The following is a 21,292-nucleotide window of genomic DNA, read 5'->3' on the forward strand; positions in this document are numbered from 1 at the left end:
ACCAAGCAGAGGGAAAAAAAATATGGAATCACTCAATTCTGAGGAAAAAATTATGGAATCATGAAAAACAAAAGAACGCTCCAACACATCACTAGTATTTTGTTGTACCACCTCTGGGTTTTATAACAGCTTGCAGTCTTTGAGGCATGGACTTAATGAGTGACAAACAGTACTCTTCATCAATCTGGCTCCAACTTTCTCTGACTGCTGTTGCCAGATCAGCTTTGCAGGTTGGAGCCTTGTCATGGACCATTTTCTTCAAATTCCACCAAAGATTTTCAATTGGATTAAGATCCGGACTATTTGCAGGCCATGACATTGACCCTATGTGTCTTTTTGCAAGGAATGTTTTCACAGTTTTTGCTCTATGGCAAGATGCATTATCATCTTGAAAAATGATTTCATCATCCCCAAACATCCTTTCAATTGATGGGATAAGAAAAGTGTCCAAATGTAATGTAATGACAGCCATCTCCCCAGTGAACTTTACCTGACATGCAGCCCCATATCATCAACGACTGTGGAAATTTACATGTTCTCTTCAGGCAGTCATCTTTATAAATCTCATTGGAACGGCACCAAACAAAAGTTCCAGTATCATCACCTTGCCCAACGCAGATTCGATATTCATCACTGAATATGACTTTCATCCAGTCATCCACAGTCCACGATTGCTTTTCCTTAGCCCATTGTAACCTTGTTTTTTTCTGTTTAGGTGTTAATGATGGCTTTTGTTTAGCTTTTCTGTATGTAAATCCCATTTCCTTTAGGTGGTTTCTTACAGTTCGGTCACAGACGTTGACTCCAGTTTCCTCCCATTCGTTCCTGATTTGTAGTGTTGTGCATTTTCGATTTTTGAGACATATTGCTTTAAGTTTTCTGTCTTGACGCTTTGAGGTCTTCCTTGGTCTGCCAGTATGTTTGCCTTTAACAACCTTCCCATGTTGTTTGTATTTGGTCCAGAGTTTAGACACAGCTGACTGTGAACAAGCAACATCTTTCGCAACATTGCGTGATGATTTACCCTCTTTTAAGAGTATGATAATCCTCTCCTTTGTTTCAATTGACATCTCTCGTGTTGGAGCCATGATTCATGTCAGTCCACTTGGTGCAACAGCTCTCCAAGGTGTGATCACTTCTTTTTAGATGCAGACTAACGAGCAGTTCTGATTTGATGCAGGTGTTAGTTTTGGGGATGAAAATGTACAGGGTGATTCCATAATTTATTCCTCAGAATTGAGTGATTCCATATTTTTTTCCTCTGCTTGGTCTAAAACAGTAACCGTTACTGACTGCCACAATTATTTTTCCTGATTTCTTATAGTGTTTCTTAAAGCCAGAAAGATGCCATTTGAAATGACTTTAGTGTGTCATGTCTGTGATCTGTTTTTTTTTCTACAAAATTAAACAACTGAATGAACATCCACCGAGGCCGGTGATTCCATAATTTTTGCCAGGGGTTGTAGTCTATAAAATTGTTCATGGACTGGCACCTCCCTACCTAGCTGACCTAATTAAACCTTACGTACTGGCCCGGGCTTTGCGTTCTCAGGGTGCAGGACTACTTTGTGTCCCTAGGGTGAATAAGAAGTCTGCGGGTCACAGAGCTTTCTCTTATCGTGCCCCTGTTCTGTGGAACCATCTCCCCGCGTCAATAAAACAGTCAGATTCTGTGGAGACTTTCAAGTCCAGACTTAAGACGCACTTATTTTCCCTTTCGTATGGCTAGCATACTGGCATAGTATAGTTCTACACTTTTTATTCTTTTAATTCATTTTATTAGGAAACGGAGCGTGCCGCGGCCTCAACTTTATCTAAATTCTGGGTCTTTTAGTGAAGCTCAGTGCTAGTGGCCGGCGATCACCTTAGTATCCTGTTTTTCTTGTTGTTTAATGCTGGTAAATTATACTGCATTTCTTGTCTTTCTGATGCCTGATTCTGTTTTTTCTCTCTGTTTAAGGTGGAGCTCCATCCAGAGATGGGTGTGATTTTTGTGCTGGAGACCCTCCTGTCCTGTGCACCAACAGCATTTCTTGTATATTTGTTTTATGAATTGTTCTGTATTTTGTGTCTGTAGCATGGCCGAGCAGAGGGTCACCACTCTGTGTCTGGTCTGCTTGAGGTTTCTTCCTCAGAGGGAGTTTTTCCTTACCACTGTTGCTCTGGGAGTTAGTAAGGTTAGACCTTACTTGTGTGAAGCGCCTTGAGGGAACTCTGTTGTGGTTTGGCGCTATATAAATGAAAAATAAATCGAAATTGAACTCAATACTTAATATGTATAGATACACAGTAAATTTAAAATATTCTCGATGTGACAACATTTGGTCCTAGTCTAAATCGAGTAAATTACACTCTATTATAGAGTGAAATCAGCTCTACCGTCTTGTTTCTACTCCAATAACAATTGATTTTACACTGTGATAGAGTTGATTTAGCACTGTCACAGAGTATATTTAACTCTATTTGGACTGGGACGAAATGTTATCCTGGCAGAGTAAATTTTACTCTACAACATTTACTGTGTAAATAAAATTTAATGAGGAAAACACACAGCTATGTGTCAAATTTATGAGGTCCATCCAACATGATCCTTTTTAAATTTTACTAAGTTAAGAAAGCCTTTAATTTGAGCCACAGTCATCTTATTAACAGATTTTTCAGCATGGTGGTTCAGGTTTGAAAGGTGTGAGTGAAACACTTCATGCTCAGAGAAACGTGCTGGAAGCAGCCGTGTGGTTTCTTCACTGTCGGGTTACATTAGGAATCACAATAACGCTAATAACCAAGAGCTACAGTAACAGAAGGGAGTGGCAAAAATGCACTTTATCTATTAACAGGGACAAAGACTTTAATCAAACTTCAGCACAAATCAGTCAATGGGTTCATATACAATGTCATCATCAGTGGTTCAACACAAATAAGGCATTTCAAGTATCGAAAACAGCCTACTGGTATCACTTTTTTTTTGGAATCAGCCATCATTCGGGTGGCTGACATTACCAAGTTAACCCAGTTAAGTGATTTGAAAATCATAGTGACCATACAAAGAAATTGTTAAAAAAAACAAAAAAACAGTAAAAACACCCAACAACAGCATCTAGACACATAAGCTGTATTTCACAATGAATCCTGTTTCATCTGCTGAACATTATGTCCTTGTACTACTACAGTTTTTGTTGTGGGTTTTTGTTGTTGTAGGTGTTGTTTTTCTTTATTCATAGCAACAGGAGTATTCAAAACTGTTTCGAAGGACTTGAATGATCATGTTTCACCATCAAAAAACATGACCTTCTACACAATAAAGGACAATGTATGTACAATAAATTTCCTCATACAGTGTTTTTGAAACAAACCTGAGCGCAGTCGAGTTTCATCCTCCATCGCAGACATTATAATTCCATCTCAGTTTTAAGGGGGGAGGGGGGAGCATCCTAACAATAATACTGTATTCCTTACAAGTTTATAATGAAGTTCTCCACAGGCGGTTTGGATCGTCTGTATTTTCTTTCGTCTTGAGCGGGAGGTTCTTTTGTATTGTACATCTTTTTACACTGTATTCTCAGAAGTGTTCACATCTCTTAAAGCATGAGAAGTCTTTGCGATAACTGCTCCCGTAGCACTGAAACTGAAGACATTTTTAGTAAATAAAACTGGAACATGCTTTGCACATGAACGTGTCTACGACAAGAATAAATCAGGACAAAGGTCATCACAGCGTACATGATGAGACCGACCTGAAATCTGACCTTTGCTCCAGAGGCGTTCCCTTTCTTTCCACGCTCAAACTGTTAGTATGTCGATGTTGTATATGGCTGAGTGTTCTGCCAAAGAAAGAAAGAGGAATTTCAATTTACAGTGAATTTCAGTACGGGCGCCGTTGTGTTGACGCTACAGTGAGCATCGAGCCGCTGTACAGTTTCTGCTATGACATCTTGTTTCCTGCGGTCAGAAGAGGTTATCTTACCCTTGTGGTTTTGATCTTATTGCCAGCATAGCACATCCAGCCTGAGTTGTCAGGGAGCGTCTTGCATTCCTCTCCCTCCAGGCAAGGCTCCATCTCACACCACCACTTCCCAATTACTATGGACGCTACAGGCAGCAAAGACAAAAGACACAATGATGCAGGTAGCTTCCTCTCTAACAGGGTTTAAAAACACCATGGAGCAGCTTAGACGTGGATGTCATTAGGTCCTAGTTTGGAATTCTAACGGGAATGGCACTCATTAAAATGCACACTGCCAGGAATGTGCTGCTGACATGCTGAGTGAATGAATTTTTTATTTTATTTTTTTCCTGTGAGAACTTGGTGAATGCCAGTTCTACAGTGGCTGAGAGAGGCCACAACACCTCCAAATTAAGACAGAAAACACAAAAACAAATAAAACACCTGTGTCAGTTCTACAACAGCAATCAACTGACGGAACACTTGCAAGCACAGATAAAAGCAAATTTTTTCAGCTTCTCCCATTTTCAATTGGGGTCACCACAGCAGATCCATACCAGATCTGCATGTTGGTTTGGCACATGTTTTACACCGGATGCTAGGTGGCCATACGTCTGGCTTTAAGTCGGACGGTCCGGTTTTAAAAAGGCCTGTCCACCTACCGGTGCAGTCTGGATCCGGACGCTCGTTCGTCCTCTTTTTGAAATAATCCCTATTTTGTACTTCTTCTAATTGTATATAATGAAAAAGTAAATAAAAATAAATCAATAAATAAGTACATTCTAATCCAATTACATTTGTTCCACAAATCTGATTAATCGTATGAGATTTCAGACCATAAAATATCGCGTTGACGGTGGCAAAATATTAAAACCGTTTCACATTTGATGCGTTACTCCGCCCCCTCTCCGCATGCGTTGCTATGCAGACGTCAATAAGGTTGCTATCAGCCGAGAGCGGGAGAAACAATGCCGAAATGGATTAATTCAAGCTACCATACAAAAGTATTGATGTGGATTCTGCTCACAGAATTTCCAGTTTGGCACGAAGACGCTGTGGCTATGATCTTTGATGAGCCGACCCCACCCTTTGTCTGTGTAACAGTTTTATGCAGATTAAGATGTAGCCTTCAGTGGTGGACATGGATCCATGCAAACGTTGGAATTGGAACCCTGTTGGTCTGATGATTTGCGGAGGTTAATGCTGGATTTTATGGTCACAAACTGAGTTTTACCAGCGACATGTTAGCGGAGCTGGTAAAATTTCATCTAATTGTATATAATGAAAAAGTAAATAGGCCTAAATAAAAATAAATCAATAAATAATAAGTAGGCTACATGCAAATTACACATCCCCTTTACACATTTGTTCTAACAGATTATGAAAGTGGTGGCAAATAAATTTCTGTCACTTCGGGTTCGTGTGTTATACATCATACAGACAAAGTGAGGGACCTTGTGGTAATTTTTCATCTTATGTTGTCCTTTGACCTCCACATTAGTGACATTACGAGGACTGCTTTCTTCCATCTGCGAAATATAGTGAAGATTTGTCCCATCCTGTCTATGTCTGATGCTGAGACTCTGATTCATGCTTTTATCTCTTCTAGATTGGACTATTGTAATGCTCTGTTTTCTGGTTTACCTCAGTCCAGCATTAGGGGTCTGATTCAAAATGCTGCTGCCAGACTTTTGACACGAAGCAGAAGGTTTAACCATATTACACCAGTTTTGGCATCCCTTCACTGGCTTGTGGTCTCTCTGAGATCGGACTTTAAGGTGCTGTTATTGGCCTACAAAATTGTTCACGGACTGGCACCTCCCTACCTGGTTGAGCTCTATGTACCGGCTCGGGCACAGTGTTCACAGTGTGCAAGTCTGCTGTGTGTCCCTAGGGTGAATAAAAAGTCGGCAGGTTACAGAGGATTTTCTTACTGTGCTCCAGCTCTGTGGAATGAGCTGCAGGTCCGTCAATCTGTCTCTGTGGAGACTTAAGTCTAGACTGAAGACATATTTTTTCTTTGTTTTATCACTAGTATTTTATGTTACTGCGTGTCTTCTTTTATTCTTTTTATTTATTTGTTTTTATTCTTTTATTATGTTTTTAATCTTCTAATTAATTTTGTTCTGCTTTTTAAATGTTTTGTGACGCGTCTTGAGGCAACCTCATTGCGATTTAGTGCTATATACATTAATAAATTTGATTAGATTTTTGATTTGTTACTTTATTGGTCAACAGCTGAATGTAATCAAATTAGCCATGTGGTTAACGCCTGGTCACACCAGGCCAAGTGAATACACCCAGTGCACCTGCAGCGGTAGCAAACCGCTGAAATGCCAAAACCAAAGACTTCATTTAACTGTGAATGGTGAAAAGAGTATGGAGTCATCCCCAAAAGCAGAAAGGACAACTTCCATGCTTATTGCACACTGTCATTGTGATATGGATCTAAGCAGTAAAGATTAAGGCGCCGTTCAACTGACATGCTAGCACAGACAAGCATCGGTGCAACAATCGAAGCACAGGTGCATCTTCAATTTTTTTTTTTTTTTGATGAAGCCACATCGCCCCAGGATGATAAAATTTCTGCTGCAGAACTTTGTAAATTTTATCAAGCATCACTAGTCACACAGGAGTGTCAACTGTGGAATAAAAGTTGACAGAGATCTACAATGACTCGTCAATAGCTAAGGGGGTAACCTGTGGAAAAACAAAGGCTAAAACTCTGTGTGAAAATGTCTTAGCATCCTACTCCGTGGGAACTTCCCACTAGTCCTAGAGTCCACTAATCCTAGTTTTAAGAACAGCATGTTGAAGTTGTTTTTGCATTTATGGTAGGCTATATGGCAAAGCTCTTAATCTACGGGTCAATCTTCATTCCTACTCTCACCTATGGTGATGAGGGTTGGGTCATGACCGAAAGAACTAGATCGCGGGTACAAGTGGGCTTCCTTAGGAGGGTGGCTGGTGTCTCCCTGAGAGATAGGGTGAGAAGTTCGATCATCCTTGGGGAGCTTTGAACAGAGCCCCTACTCTTTCGTGTTGAAAGGAGCCAGCTGAGGTGGTTTGGGCATCTGGTAAGGATGCCTCCTGGGCGCCTCCCTAGGGAGGTGTTCCAGGCATGTCCATCTGGGAGGAGACTCCGGGGAAGAAGACCCAGGACGAGGTGGAGAGATTATATCTCCACACTGGCCTGGGAACTCCTCGGGATCCCCCAGTCAGAGGTGGTCAATGTGGCGTGGGAGAAGGAAGTCTGGGGTCCCGTGCTAGAGCTGTTGCCCCGCGACCCGATCCTGGATAAGTGGCTAAAGATGAGTGAGTGAGTGTAAGCTATATGTTGCACTAAAGTAGGTTAAGTAATGTTACAAAAGTGTGACAATTTAAAAGAAACCCATTTAATTATAGTGAATTACTGTTATTTGTTGATTTTCAATTCAACAGATTTATAGACAACAGTACAGTTAAAAGTGATTAATGGTGTATATCAACATAATCGTATCTTTTATTTTTGTAAATAGAACAAAACTGGATCTGGTTTGTTAGCTATTTGAAAGTATTACATTTATTTGTGAACTTTAAAATCAGTTCGGAGTTGTAATATACACCATCAAATAATATACAGAGGTTAGGACCAGTGGACCCTCCCCATACTCTATCCAGACATGTGTGGACTACATAAAAGAAAATGGACAGCATTATTGACTGGTGACTGATGCATCAAACAAAGGTACAATCAAGTGTTTTCCAATAGTCTAGAGATAGCTTCAGTTTGGGGGGGGGGTGGTGCAGCATGTACTGCTAGATTTTTACAGTGACAGTAACGAGATGTCAGTAGCCATAACCAATCAGCTGCTGGCAAAACTGGAGATGTCTGGTCCAGATGAGCAAAAAATGTCAGCATATACAGCAGACAATGCTGGCGTTAACTATGGAAAACACAACAGTGTTTATCGTGCTTGCTGCAAACTGCTTAACACATTCTGCACAATGCAACAAGAAACACAGTTGGAAGCTTGGACATTGAAGGTGTATAGACATTTTAGCATCTCAGCCAGCAGAACGGCGCAGCTGAGGGAATTTTGCAAGTTTGTGTAGGTGGATGAGTGCAACCTGCTGCGACGCATCATCACCAGGTGGTTGTCTCTGCTGCCGTCTATCAACTGAATGCTGAACTACTGGAAGTCCCTGACCCTAACCCTAACCCTATTTCAGATTATGGCACTGAAGTGTCTGAGATGTACTGTTCTCAGACTGCATTGAAGCACTTGAGGACAAATCATTCAGCGTCACCTCTGTGTTTAAAGTAATGACTAAACTGAAAGGGAAACTTGAGGAGGGTGAAGGACAACTTGTTTTGGGCTTTGTTGTGAACAAAAAACTTAAACAGCTAAGTCACGATTTGGCAAAGAAATGTGAGGCTGATGTCATTCTGTTTCATGGAACAGCAAAGGAATATGTGAGTGAAAAGTTTGACTTCTCTGAGAACCGTCTTTACAGCAAAGTGTCAAAGCTCAACCTCACAACTGCTGTGTCTTATGAAGAGCACAGCGACACAGTCCAGGCCTGCAAACTGAAAGATGTTGCTATGGATGGACTCTACGAAGAACATGGCACAGTGACGAGCCGTATCTGAAGCTGTTTTCCAAACTAGATGTCCCATTTGTGAACCGGGAAAAGGTCAGCGCCTACATCTTCTCTATCCCGTGCAGTAGTGCACATACAGAACGTGTCTTCTCAATCATGACCTCAGCATGGAGAAATGAGAGAAATCGTCTGGATATGGACAGTGTCAAGACAGAACAGCAAATTTGTGTGAACTTCCCATTTGAGTGCACAGACATGTACAAGTTCCTTGCAAACAAGAAACTCTTGGAATATTATGTTATAGGTTTTATGTTATTTTTGATTTTTTTATCCTGACTTTGTTCAGTCTTGAAAAATGAACCCATTTTATGGTGTCATGGAAATGGGCACCCTACCTGATGCAACTCCACATTACAAGGAGAAGGGGCAGCGGGGGACTTAGGATCGGATGACAGCTGACAAATTGCACATGACCCTTACCACAGGTCTGGACCACTTTCACTTTTTACCTGAGGCCATCAGATATGGCCAAGAACTGCAAAGGTTTTGCATCCGTCTGTCCCTGTCTGTCTGCCCTTCTGTCCATCCATCTGTCTCTGCTCAGCATAAGTCCAGTGCTATTACTGCCAGTCTTCAAATTCACAGGGAACATTCTTGGGACACATACCTTGGACAAATTCAAAGATGGCTAACCTTGACATATTTTAAGAGGTATTTTAAGATGTTAAAAAGTCACATTCTGTTTCAATCTGTTCCATTTTGTTTTTGAGTGGCGGGGGTGACAGCCAATCACAGTAGAGCTGCACCGTGATGTCAGTGGCTGGTCTCTCCAAAACCGCTTTGTTTTGTGTGTTTATATACATGTTTTTCATATATTATGTAAAAGCTAGAAATAAACACTTCTAAAACTAAAAACGTTTTTGAAACCTAATAACACCTTTGAACTTATTTACAAGACATTTTGTGGATGTTAGCAGGATGACGTCACAGGCTGGTAGCTAGCTGCAAAACTCTTTCATTTGTGTGTAAATACGATGTCTGTCAAAGTATAGGTCCTTTTTATTTTTTTCAAAAATTACATGGATTTCATTCATATGTTTTTACGTCAGACATGCTTGAACCCTCGTGCGCATGCGTGAGTTTTTCCACGCCTGTCAGTGACATCATTCGCCTGTGAGCACTCCTTGCGGGAGGAGTCGTCCAGCCCCTCGTCGGAATTCCTTTGTCTGAGAAGTTGCTGAGAGACTGGCACTTTGTTTGATCAAAATTTTTTCTAAACCTGTGAGGCACATCGAAGTGGACACGGTTCGAAAAATTAAGCTGGTTTTCGGTGAAAATTTTAACGGCTGATGAGAGATTTTGAGGTGATACTGTCGCTTTAAGGACTTCCCACGGTGCGAGACGTCGCGCAGAGCTCTCAGGCGCCGTCGTCAGCCTGTTTCAAGCTGAAAACCTCCACATTTCAGGCTCTATTGATCCAGGATGTCGTGAGAGAACAGAAGTTTCAGAAGAAGTCGGTTTCAGCATTTTGTCCGGATATTCCACTGTTAAAGGAGATTTTTTTAATGAAAGACGTGCGGACGGGTCCGCGCGTCGGGACGCAGCCGGCGCGGCGGCACAGGAAAAACACCTCCGTGTTGATAACCATTTGTAAAATCCAGGCGGCTTTTGATGGCTTTCAGTGGAGTGAGTATATGAGAAATTGTTTAACAGCTGGACATGTTCCAACTTGTCCTTAAGGCTTCCAACAGAGGTGTTTTTCCTGTGGCGGAGCATCGCAGTGGCTGCGAGCCGACGCTGCAATCCGTCCGCACGTCTTTCATTAAAAAAATCTCCTTTAACAGTGAAATATCCAGATAAAATGCTGAAACCGACTTCTTCTGAAACTTCTCTGTTCTCTCACAACGTCCTGGATCAATAGAGCCTGAAATGTGGAGGTTTTCAGCTTGAAACAGGCTGATGACGACGCCTGAGAGAGCTGCGCGACGTCTCGCACTGTGGGAAGTCCTTAAAGCGACAGTATCACCTCAAAATCTCTCATCAGCCGTTAAAATTTTCACCGAAAACCAGCTTAATTTTTCGAACCGTGTCCACTTCAATGTGTCTCACAGGTTTAGAAAAAATTTTGATTAAACAAAGCGTCAGTCTCTCAGCAACTTCTCAGACAAAGGAATTCCGACGAGGGGCTGGACGACTCCTCCCACAAGGAGTGCTCACAGGCGAATGACGTCACCGACAGGCGTGGAAAAACTCACGCATGTGCACGAGGGTTCAAGCATGTCTGACGTAAAAACATATGAATGAAATCCATATAGTTTTTGAAAAAAATAAAAAAGGACCTATACTTTATTGACAGACCTCGTATATCCTCTGTCATATATTATGTAAAAGATAGTGAGAAATAAACACTTCTAAAACTGAAAATGCTGTTTTTATAACCTTATAACACCCCTGGAGTCATTTAGAAGACATTTTGCACACTAACTTCCGCTAACTCAAAGCTAATTTCCTATGGAGTTAAATTTGTCTCATTAATACCTGCAAATGCACAGAGGATGATCTACAAATATTCCTTGATTTTCACAACTTCTGCGCTTGTCAAAAGCTCATGTACATACACAGTCAAGGCCTCCTGCAGACGCCATTCAATTGTAAATAGTTTTTGATTGATTGATATAGGGGCTTTACTGAACATGTAAAAACTGTACATTAGACAATAGGATCTTAATAATTAAACAACTGCAAATTATAAAGAACACAGTGCTCATATGACCGAGGGTATTTTAGCATTGCGTTATATTTAATTTTTTTGTACATCATGACAAAACCCAAAATATGACAAATTGGTGAATGGGAGAAGTTCTCTTAAATCGCTTGTGCAAAGCATTTACAGTCTAGCTTGTTAGTACGAGTTAATGGTCCTCATAACATCATATAAATCTAAATATAAAGATTAAATAATAACATTTACAGCCAATTTTCTTCAAACACAAGAACATTTCCAAGTCACTGAACATCAAGGGCCCCTTCACGCGTATTACGAATGTGGTCAAATTGCACATAAATTGCGCATGAAGCAGGGATCGTATGCAATACGTGTTAAATCGTAGCTGCCTCTAATGCCATGTACACCTGTTGCTACAACTATTTGCGCACACCAGTGGCTGAAAGAGAGTCAAGCCCATCAATCCATCGTGCAGTAGGTGTCGGTCAAATTCCAGGTTACACACACAAACATCTAATGCCACTTGCTTGGCACTTAGAAAATGTGTGGCCACTCGTGCTGTTAGCACGAAAACAGTCAGCAGACAATCACTTTCAAGCTGGCGGTGAAATGTGTCTAAGTGCCCCATGAGTGTGAAGTTGCCGAGTACACATGTGGCGTGCCTGTGTTTTTCCCGCCCCCCCCAACACATGCATGTGTGTGGTTTGTGTGCCCCCTCAGGCGAGGCACCTCAGATCTGATCACAGCGTGACACCTTGGTCTGTGCACTGAACGGATGGTTGCGTGGCTTGCTGCCAACAGCAGGAGCTGTTGAGACATCTCTGGTTCTGGATGTCACAGCTGCAGAACACATACTGTGTTTTGACGGACATGCGCGTGTGTGTGCTTGCTGTCCATACGTGGAAATACATAAAAACTTATCGCTTTTGCGGCAGGCTGGAGAGTGCGCACAGCTCACACACTGACAGGCTGTCCCAGGCTCCCAGCTGAAACAGACCGTCAGTTCATGTGGACACGCAGCAGGCGATCTGAATATCACATCTGCCTGACAGGACAGGTGTGTCCTGTGAGTGGCGCGTTGCAAGACTATATGGAAGCCAACACTGCGACAAATATGCCACTTTCAGTCATGTATCAGCTGAAATATGTTGTAACAAATGTCGTATGGTCCATTATCATAGCACGTTTTTTTCTCTTTAAAAAAAAAAAAAAAAAAATACATTTATGTCCTTGTTGATTTTAGCCATTTTTCCGCACCTTCTAAAGGACAGCAATGATAGCGCAGTGGTAAAGTTTCTGGACCATAACTATGACAGAAGGCCCTAAAGGGCTGGACCATGACCAAACTGAAAGCAGATCTCAAGAACTTGATCTAAATTAATTAAAAATATAAAAACCAAGATGATGGGTTGCATAAGTAATGAATGAAAGTAATGAAGTAATGAATGTGAGGCATTATTTGTAAAGCGCTTTGAGCGTCTAATGCAGATGGAAAAGCGCTATATAAATGCAGTCCATTTACCATTTACGTCATGATGAAGTGATTATAGGAGGATGTTTATTCACCAAATGAAGCATCCGGCCCCTCTCCAGGAGTTGAGTACCAGAGCCCAAGCTGTGTGTGGAGGTGAGCCTGACTATCTCTAGTTGGTATCTCTCAACCTCCCGCACAAACTCAGGCTTCCGATCCTCACCTATGGTCATGAGATTTGGCTCATGACCGAAAGAATGAGATCGCGAGTACAAGCAGCCGAGATGAGTTTCCTCCTCAGGGTGGCTGGGCGCTCCCTTAGAGATAGGGTGAGGAGCTCGGTCACTCGGGAGGAGCTCGGAGTCGAGCCGCTGCTCCTCCACGTCGGAAGGAGTCAGTTGAGGTGGCTCGGGCATCTTTTCCGGATGCCCCCTGGACGCCTCGCTGGAGAGGTGTTCCGGGCACGTCCCATTGGGAGGAGGCCCCGGGGAACACTCAGGACACGCTGGAGGGACTACGTCTCTCGGCTGGCTTGGGAACGCCTTGGGATTCCCCAGGAGGAGCTGGGGGAGGTGTGTGTGGATCGGGAGGTCTGGGCGGCTTTGCTTGAGCTGCTGCCCCCGCGACCCGACTCTGGATAAAGCGGAAGAAAATGGATGGATGGATGGATGTTTGTTCACCAAAAATAAAATCTAGGCTTGCATCTCAGATGTACCTTCTGGCAAATAGTAACTGAACATTCAGATCTTCTTTTCAAGAAAATCCTATACCAAGTGTTCCAGTACTTTTGGAGGGCACTGTATCAGATCATAGGGTTGATGTAAGTTACAACATTAATGTTAATGCAAAACACCACAATTGTTCAGTCTCGATGGAAATATGTGTTTGTGGACAGTTTTGAACTGCCTCACCTCAAAACTGGCACAAATGAACTTTGCTGTTTTATATCCATGTTCCAGATGGGTCGTTTCAATGCAAAGCTGGTGTGTGTCTGCATAGAGTGCGACTGAGGCTTTTCACAGAGTGAGTGAATTGGTAGGTGCGACTGGGACTTGACTTTAATGCATACTACATTTCTGCCATCCGAAGAGAAAATGACCTTAAATACAGGGTAAGTAGACAGTAAATGGTGTGCAATGTGAGACAGAGGAAAATAATCTGTCGCAGTCGACAGTGAGACACCTCCATTTCCTCCAATCTGCTCGTACGCTGTGGTAATATTTCCAAAAGGATTTAAAATAAAAGGTGCAGGTGAGAGGTTTTCATAAAGCCGATGCATGTTTTATATGTTATTTATTTGCCAAAAGAACCAAATCTGTTCTTTACAATGAGGTGAGCCTGCAGCAGATGTTTGACAAAGGGAGAGAGAAAAAAAAAAAAAAAAAAAAAATCACAGAATCACCATGAAATATCTCAAAGGCCTGTGGTGCCTGTGTAATCAACAAAATTGGTTCATGTTATTCTTTAGTTGTGGCAGTCACTGTGTGCCGTGCGTGTGGCACAAGATTTTTCTTTTGTTGTTACCCAGAAACATATTTTTGATGTGACAGCATACCATGTAATCATAATTTTATCTGCAACAAGGATTTGTTTGGCTGATTTAAGCTTTTATTTCAACAAATCTCTGTATCTTTGCAAAACACAACTTTGTATCTTGCATAATTCCTGGTCAGATGCAGATTCTCTGTAGCTTACGGCAAATTTTGTTGACATTCAGTAAATATAAATCAGCATTTTCTTTGTGCGGTTATTCTTGTTAAATAAAACAATGGATTTTTTAAGGTTGCAGACAGTTGTCAAAGGGTGTGTCCATCATCAAATATCTCAAAAACTAATTGAGGCATTTTAACCAAATTTTGCACAATAGTCAAGACCTCTCCAAGGATGAACCCATTAATGTTTCAGGTTCAGGGGTCGCAGGTCAATGCCATGTAAGGTCAAAAATTTTGCCCAAATGCAAATTGATAGGGGAAAATTTTATATGGCTTGTAACCTACAATCATAGTTCAGAGACTCATGATTACTATTAGACATGAATATCAATTAATTCATGGCCTTTCAATACATACTGTAACATTTCATGTCGAGTGACCTTCATTCAAGGTCACACAAAGTATGTTCACTTATGGTGGATAAACCGAACTAGATAAGCCCACTGTTACTACAACCCCAGTTCCAGTGAAGTTGGGACATTGTGTAAAATGTAAATAAAAACAGAATATGATTTGCAAATCCTCTTCAACCTATATTCAATTGAATACACCACAAAGACAAGATATTTAATGTTCAAACTGATTTTTGTTTTTGTGCAAATATTTGCTCATTTTGAAATGGATGCCTGCAACACATTTCAAAAAAGTTGGGACAGTGGCAACAAAAGACTGGGAAAGTTGATGAATGCTCAAAGGACACCTAATTGGAAACAGGTGAGTGTCATGATTAGGTATAAAAGGAGCATCCCCAAAAGTCTCAGCTGTTCACAAGCAAAGATGGGGCGAGGATCACCACTTTGTGAATAACTGAATGAAAAAATAGTCCAACAGTTTAAGAACAATGTTTCTCAAGTTCAATTGCAAGGAAATTAGGGATTCCATGATCTACAGTCCATAATATTATCAGAAGATTCAGAAAATCTGGAGAACTTTCTACACGTAAGCAGCAAGGCCAAAAACCAACACTGAATGCCCGTGACCTTTGATCCCTCAGGCGGCACTACATTAAAAACTGACATCATTGTATAAAGGATCTTACCATGTGGGCTCAGGAACACTTCAGAAAACCATTGTCAGTTAACACAGTTCACTACATCTACAAGGGCAAGTTAAAACTCTATATAAAGTATATAGAGCATATAAATTATATAAAGCATTGAAATTGTTTTTGGAAATCATGAATGTCGTGTCCTCTGGACAAAAGAGGAAAAAGACCATCCAGCGCAAAGTTCAAAAGCCAGCATCTGTGATGGTATGGTGGTGTGTTAGTGCCCATGGCATGGGCAACTTACACATCTACATCTGTGATGGTACCATCAATGCTGAAAGGTACATCCAAGTTTTGGGGCAACACATGCTGCCATCCAAACAATGTCTTTTTCAGGGACGTCCCTGCTTATTTCAGCAAGACAACGCCAAGCCACATTCTGCACGTGTTACAATAGCGTGGCTTCATAGTAAAAGAGTGCGGGTACTAGACTGGCCTGCCTGCAGTCCAGACCTGTCGCCCATTGAAAATGTGTGGCGCATTATGAAGTACAAAAAAATGACAAAGGAGACCCCGGACTGTTGAACAACTGAAGTCGTACATCAAGCAAGAATGGGAAAGAATTCCACCTACAAAGCTTCAACAATTAATGTCCTCAGTTCCCAAATGCTTATTGAGTGTTGTTAGAAGGAAAGGTGATGTAACACAGTGGTAAACATACCACTGTCCCAGCTTTTTTGAAATGTGTTGCAGGCATCCATTTCAAAATGAGCAAATATTTGCACAAAACAGTAAAGTTTGTCTGTTTGAACATTAAATATCTTGTCTTTGTGGTGTATTCAATTGAATACAGGTTGAAGAGGATTTGCAAATCATTGTATTGTGTTTTTATTTACATTTTACACAACGTCCCAACTTCATTGGAATTGGGGTTGTATTAGATATGAATAGGAAGCTGTATGTGGCCTTTCAAAATATGCCATCACATTTCATCTTCTGTAACCTTGACAGCCACATGCGAGGTCACTCAGACTTTGATCTCTAATGCTTGCTAAATGGTGCAAGATACAACCGTAGCTACTAATAGATATGTACAGAGAGCCTTTAAAAATATGCCATTACATTTCAATTTGCATTACTGTAAAAGTCACAATCAAGGTCACTCAAGATTTGATCCTTTATAATGGTTAAATGGTGCAAGATAAGTCCATTTTTACTGTTAGATGTGGACAAGAAGCCATGTGTGGGCTTACAATATGTAACTTCTAATTAAACCTGAGTGATCTTGAACATATTCAAGGTTAGATCCACTAAAGAGTCCCTGTCGTTTTGTCTTACACTCACCATCAACACATGAAGGTCTGTTTCGGGTGGTTCCAGCCACCTTCCCCGGCAGACAAGAACACTTGACTGTTTGTGACCGTTCCTCTATCCGATTTTTATTACAGCATCGATGAGCAGCAATTACTTCACATGTGCCTCCCTCTGATAAGGAGAAACAGACAGCGAACAACATCAGAATGACAGGCTCGATCAAACACAGGCATTTTGCTTTCTGAGAATGTCTGCACTTCTTTCTGGATGCACATGTTGGCATTAACATAGATTCTTCTGTGCTGTTGCTTCAAAACACTTTGAATATATGCAATGGTAACCAGAAAAATAGACATTACTGCATTGTTGCACATCCTGATTGTGTTGCAATAAACAGAAAAAAAAGGGTAGCTTTTTGTTTGCACTGTGATAGAGAAACATGGATTCCTATGTCATTGTTCGTGCGATGCCTTCCTAGGCTGTGCAAAAGCCTAGGCTGATACAGACAGACAGACAAACATAGTGCAACCCCTCCAGACTGCCAATACAACAAGAGCAATCAGAAATTTCTGACGTCTGCCAATCCGGATCCGAATCACCACTAAAATTCAGTGGAGTCTTCCATACCATAATATGTATCTGTGGTGAAAATTTGGTGAGAATTCCTGAAGTAGTTTTGAAGTAATCCTTCAAAGCCTATATAAAAGGGAAATCTTGATCCAGAATGTGCATCCGGATCTGGATCACCTCCAAAATTTAATGGAGTCTTCCATGGCCTAATACGAGGTCTGTTAGAAAAGTATCAGACCTTTTTACTTTTTCAAAAACCTGATGGATTTGAATCACGTTTGCTTGCATGAGCCAACCTTGAACCTTCGTGCGCATGCGTGAATTTTTTCACGCCTGTCGATTGCGTCATTTGCTTGTAAGCAGCCTTTGTGTGAGGATGGGTGGAGTCTCTCGTCGGATTTTCTTTGCAAGGAAAATGGCGGAACGACTGGAGCAGCGCGACTGCATCAAATTTTGCCAGAAACTGGGCGACAGCCAGGTGGAAACCATTCGGATTATTCAGACGGCTTTCGGTGATGATCCTATGGGCATCACACAGATTAAGGAGCGGTACAACCTGTTTAAAGACGTCCACACAACGGTGGAGACCGCGCTGCGCTCCGGGCGGCCATCGACATGCTGAAATAACCGGATCATTTTCAAAGCGAACGCCGTGGTGATGTGGGACCGTCGTGTGACTATCCGAGAAATTGTGGAAGAGGTGGACATCAGCACTTTTTCGGCACATTCCACTGTGACAGAAGATTTGGCCATGAAAAGAGTTGCAGCGAAATTCATGCCGATGGCTTCGGCACAAAGCTGCTGATGGAGCAAAAGCAACTCCGTGTTGAAGTCTCACAGGACATGCTGGACTCCGAAAAATAATGCTCACCTCTTCCACCATTTGGAAGATTCAGACGGCTTTCGGTGGCTTTTCAGTTGTGTGACTATCCAAGAAATTGTGGAAGAGGTGAGCATATCACAGCATGTCCTGTGAGGCTTCAACTTTTGCTCCGTCAGCTTCATGCCAAAGCCATCGGCATGAATTTCACCACCACTCTTTTCATGGCCAAATCTTCTGTCACAGTGGAATGTGCCGAAAAAGTGCTGATGTCCACCTCTTCTGCAATTTTTCAGATAGTCACACGACGGTCCCGCATCACCACTGCATTCACTTTGGAAATGATCTGGTCACTTCAGCATGTTGATGGCCAACCAGAGCGTAGCTCGCTCTCCACTGTTGTGCAGCCGTCTTTAAACGGGTTGTACCGCTCCTTAATCTGTGTGATGCCCATAGGATCGTCACCGAAAGCCGTCTGAATAATCCGAATGGTTTCCACCTGGGTATCGCCCAGTTTCTGGCAAAATTTGATGCAGTAGCGCTGCTCCAGTCATTCCGTCTTTTTCCTTGGAATGAAAAAACGCCGAGAGCATGAGACACACCTCACACAAAGGCTGCTTACCAGGAAATGACGCAATCGACAGGCGTGAAAAAATTCACGCATGCGCATGAAGGTTCAAGGTTGGCTCATGCAAGCACACGTGATTCAAATCCATCAGGTTTTTGAAAAAAATAAAAAGGTTGGATACTTTTCTAACAGAACTCGTATCTGTGGTGCAAATTTGGTGAGACTCTGAAGTAGTTTTGATGTAATCCTGCCAACGGTAATCCTTCAAAGCCTATATAAAGTGAAACTTGATCCAGAATCCGAATCACCTCCAAAATTTAATGGAGTCTTCCATGGGCTAATATCTGTCGGTGGTGAAAAGTTTGTCAAAATCCATATAGCAGTTTTGACGTAATTTTGCTAATAGGTAGACAGACAAATAAATAAACGCTCATGATTTTGTTACATTCTTGGTGGATGTAATAACAGATTCAGTCATATTGTATTTCACCAAATTCAAAGGACGTATAATGAGGACAATCTAATATCTGATGAGCTTTGATACCCCAGATCAGTCCAAAGACTAACATTACCTATGTAAAATTCCATAGACATGTCTGCCACCTGCTGGATGATTAGTTGTTGATGGAGTATGGTTCTCAGTGAGACAGATTGTCTCATTGTTTACCAGTGGTTTTGTTTCTAAACTGAAATATGTCCACAAGTCCAAACAGAAAGGATTTTGTGTCAATGCCTCCAAAGCAGACACTTCTTCCTTCTCTCTCCATCTCTCTAAGCACATATGTGCTTTTGAAGCTACATGTATCTTGAAATTAACCTGGTTCTCACTTTCTTTCATTTCCAAAGTGTAAATGTTGTAGGCACCAACGCCACTGATGCTTGATTTTGGCTTGATGGACAAAATACAATGCAATCCACAAATTGCAGCCTCATTTTCTCTGTCTGCACACAGTTTGAAAAAAAAAAAAAAATAAAAAAAAAAAAAGCAGATAAAATAATATTTATTGCATTTAATGACATTGCATAGTTTTCTCTTATTGCCTGTGGTGCATGTTGTATGTGTTCGCTGCTGAGCTTTTTATATGCAGTAAAATAAATATGCAAAAATCACACCCACACTTTCAATAAATAGGCATAGTTGTCGTATTTGTCTGCTTGCTGTAAGTGAAGCCCCTGCAGGTATTTGAATGGGAAATGATGAGGAGACGTGCGAGCGCGCAGAGAAAAAGCGCCTATTAGCAGGAGGAGGCCTGCTTGAGGGCTAATATGAACACTGGCTCCACTATGCAATTACTGCCAAAGTGCTGGCTGCGCCCTCACAGATGAGAGGACAGGTCAAAGTGGACTTGACCCGTCTCACTCGCTAGCCTCTCACCCACTGAGCTCAGACTTTTCACATATAACATGTGAGCAAGCACAGGACAAAACGACGACGACGACAGCGATCAGTATTACAGAAGGCAAATTATGTTATAGGGAGAAAAAACAGAGAAAAAGGGGATCAAAATGTATGTGCATGTTGCCAACTAAGTGATATGAAGGAATGATTGACAATGAAATGTAGGTCTATGAAATGGGGCGCAGCTATATTTGCATATATCAGTTTACTGTGGGATACTTTGGACTGAAAATCTTTTCATGCAAAACCACACTCATATTTTAAGGTGTAAAATTTCATGTTTGGATTATTCATTTATTCAATTCAAGATTTCTTTATTGTCATTACACCTTGTAATGGGTACAAAGCTGAATGAAATTTCATTGCCACTGTCTCCATGCACAAAGAAAGATGAATAAAATATCAAATATGGAACAAAACAAAACAGCAGATGTGTGCAAATTGCAGGGTGGAAAGATGAATATATGAAATAACAGATGTATTAATTATAAATACTTTGAATAACAGAATATACTAAATAACAAGTATACAGTAAATACTAGAAATACTGGAATGTGCAATTGAAGGTGCAAAAGTAATGCAAACAGTTAAAAATGTAAATATGCCCATTAGGTCATTTGGTAGTCTTGCTTAGATGTTTGAAGGCAGCTGGACTGCACATTGTGAGAGGTAGCCCTGACAATTTGAACGTGCGAGCATAATTAGCTTTTATATTTGTTATTGATGTGTAAAAAAAAAAAGACATTGTAGCCATAATGTGATAATGTGATATTTGTAGTAAGTTTTGATTATTTTATTTTGCATTTTATCGTTTCACATTTTGTATTGTATTGACTTGAAATCATAATTGCCACGATTCCATACACTCCAATACAGTAGGTGGCAGTATGCACCTCTAAAGGTGGATAGTGATCCACTGATAAACACAACAAAGAACTTTTATTTTTATTCTTTTATGCATTTTAAGATTATTATCAAACTGTTCCTGATGATGTGAGCAAAGTGAGTGCTTTAAATCACAACAAAATTGCCTCAAGGCACTTCACACATGTAAGGTCTAACCTTACCAACCCCCAGAGCAAGCACACAGGTGATAGTGGTAAGGAAAAACTGATGATTTGAGGAAGAAACCTGAAGCAGACAAGACTCAAAGGGGTGACCCTCTGGTTGGGCCACGCTATCGACACAATTGATAATA

General features: G+C 41.2%; 1 protein-coding gene across 1 annotated transcript in view; it reads right to left on the bottom strand.

The window, feature by feature from the left end:
- Positions 1-3,634: 3,634 nt before the first annotated feature.
- LOC117512728 (chemokine-like protein TAFA-1) overlaps positions 3,635-21,292 on the bottom strand; it is a 78,640-nt gene continuing 60,982 nt past the window's right edge. The window contains exons 3-5 of the mRNA XM_034172912.1: positions 16,768-16,908; positions 3,965-4,089; positions 3,635-3,821 (exon numbers count right to left, since the gene is read on the bottom strand). Of these exons, the coding sequence (XP_034028803.1) occupies positions 3,789-3,821; positions 3,965-4,089; positions 16,768-16,908 (299 nt within the window). The 3' untranslated portion in view covers positions 3,635-3,788. The remainder of the gene's footprint in view (positions 3,822-3,964; positions 4,090-16,767; positions 16,909-21,292) is intronic.

This window comes from Thalassophryne amazonica, chromosome 6 (assembly GCF_902500255.1).
Source record: "Thalassophryne amazonica chromosome 6, fThaAma1.1, whole genome shotgun sequence".
In the NCBI taxonomy this organism is placed as follows: domain Eukaryota; kingdom Metazoa; phylum Chordata; class Actinopteri; order Batrachoidiformes; family Batrachoididae; genus Thalassophryne; species Thalassophryne amazonica.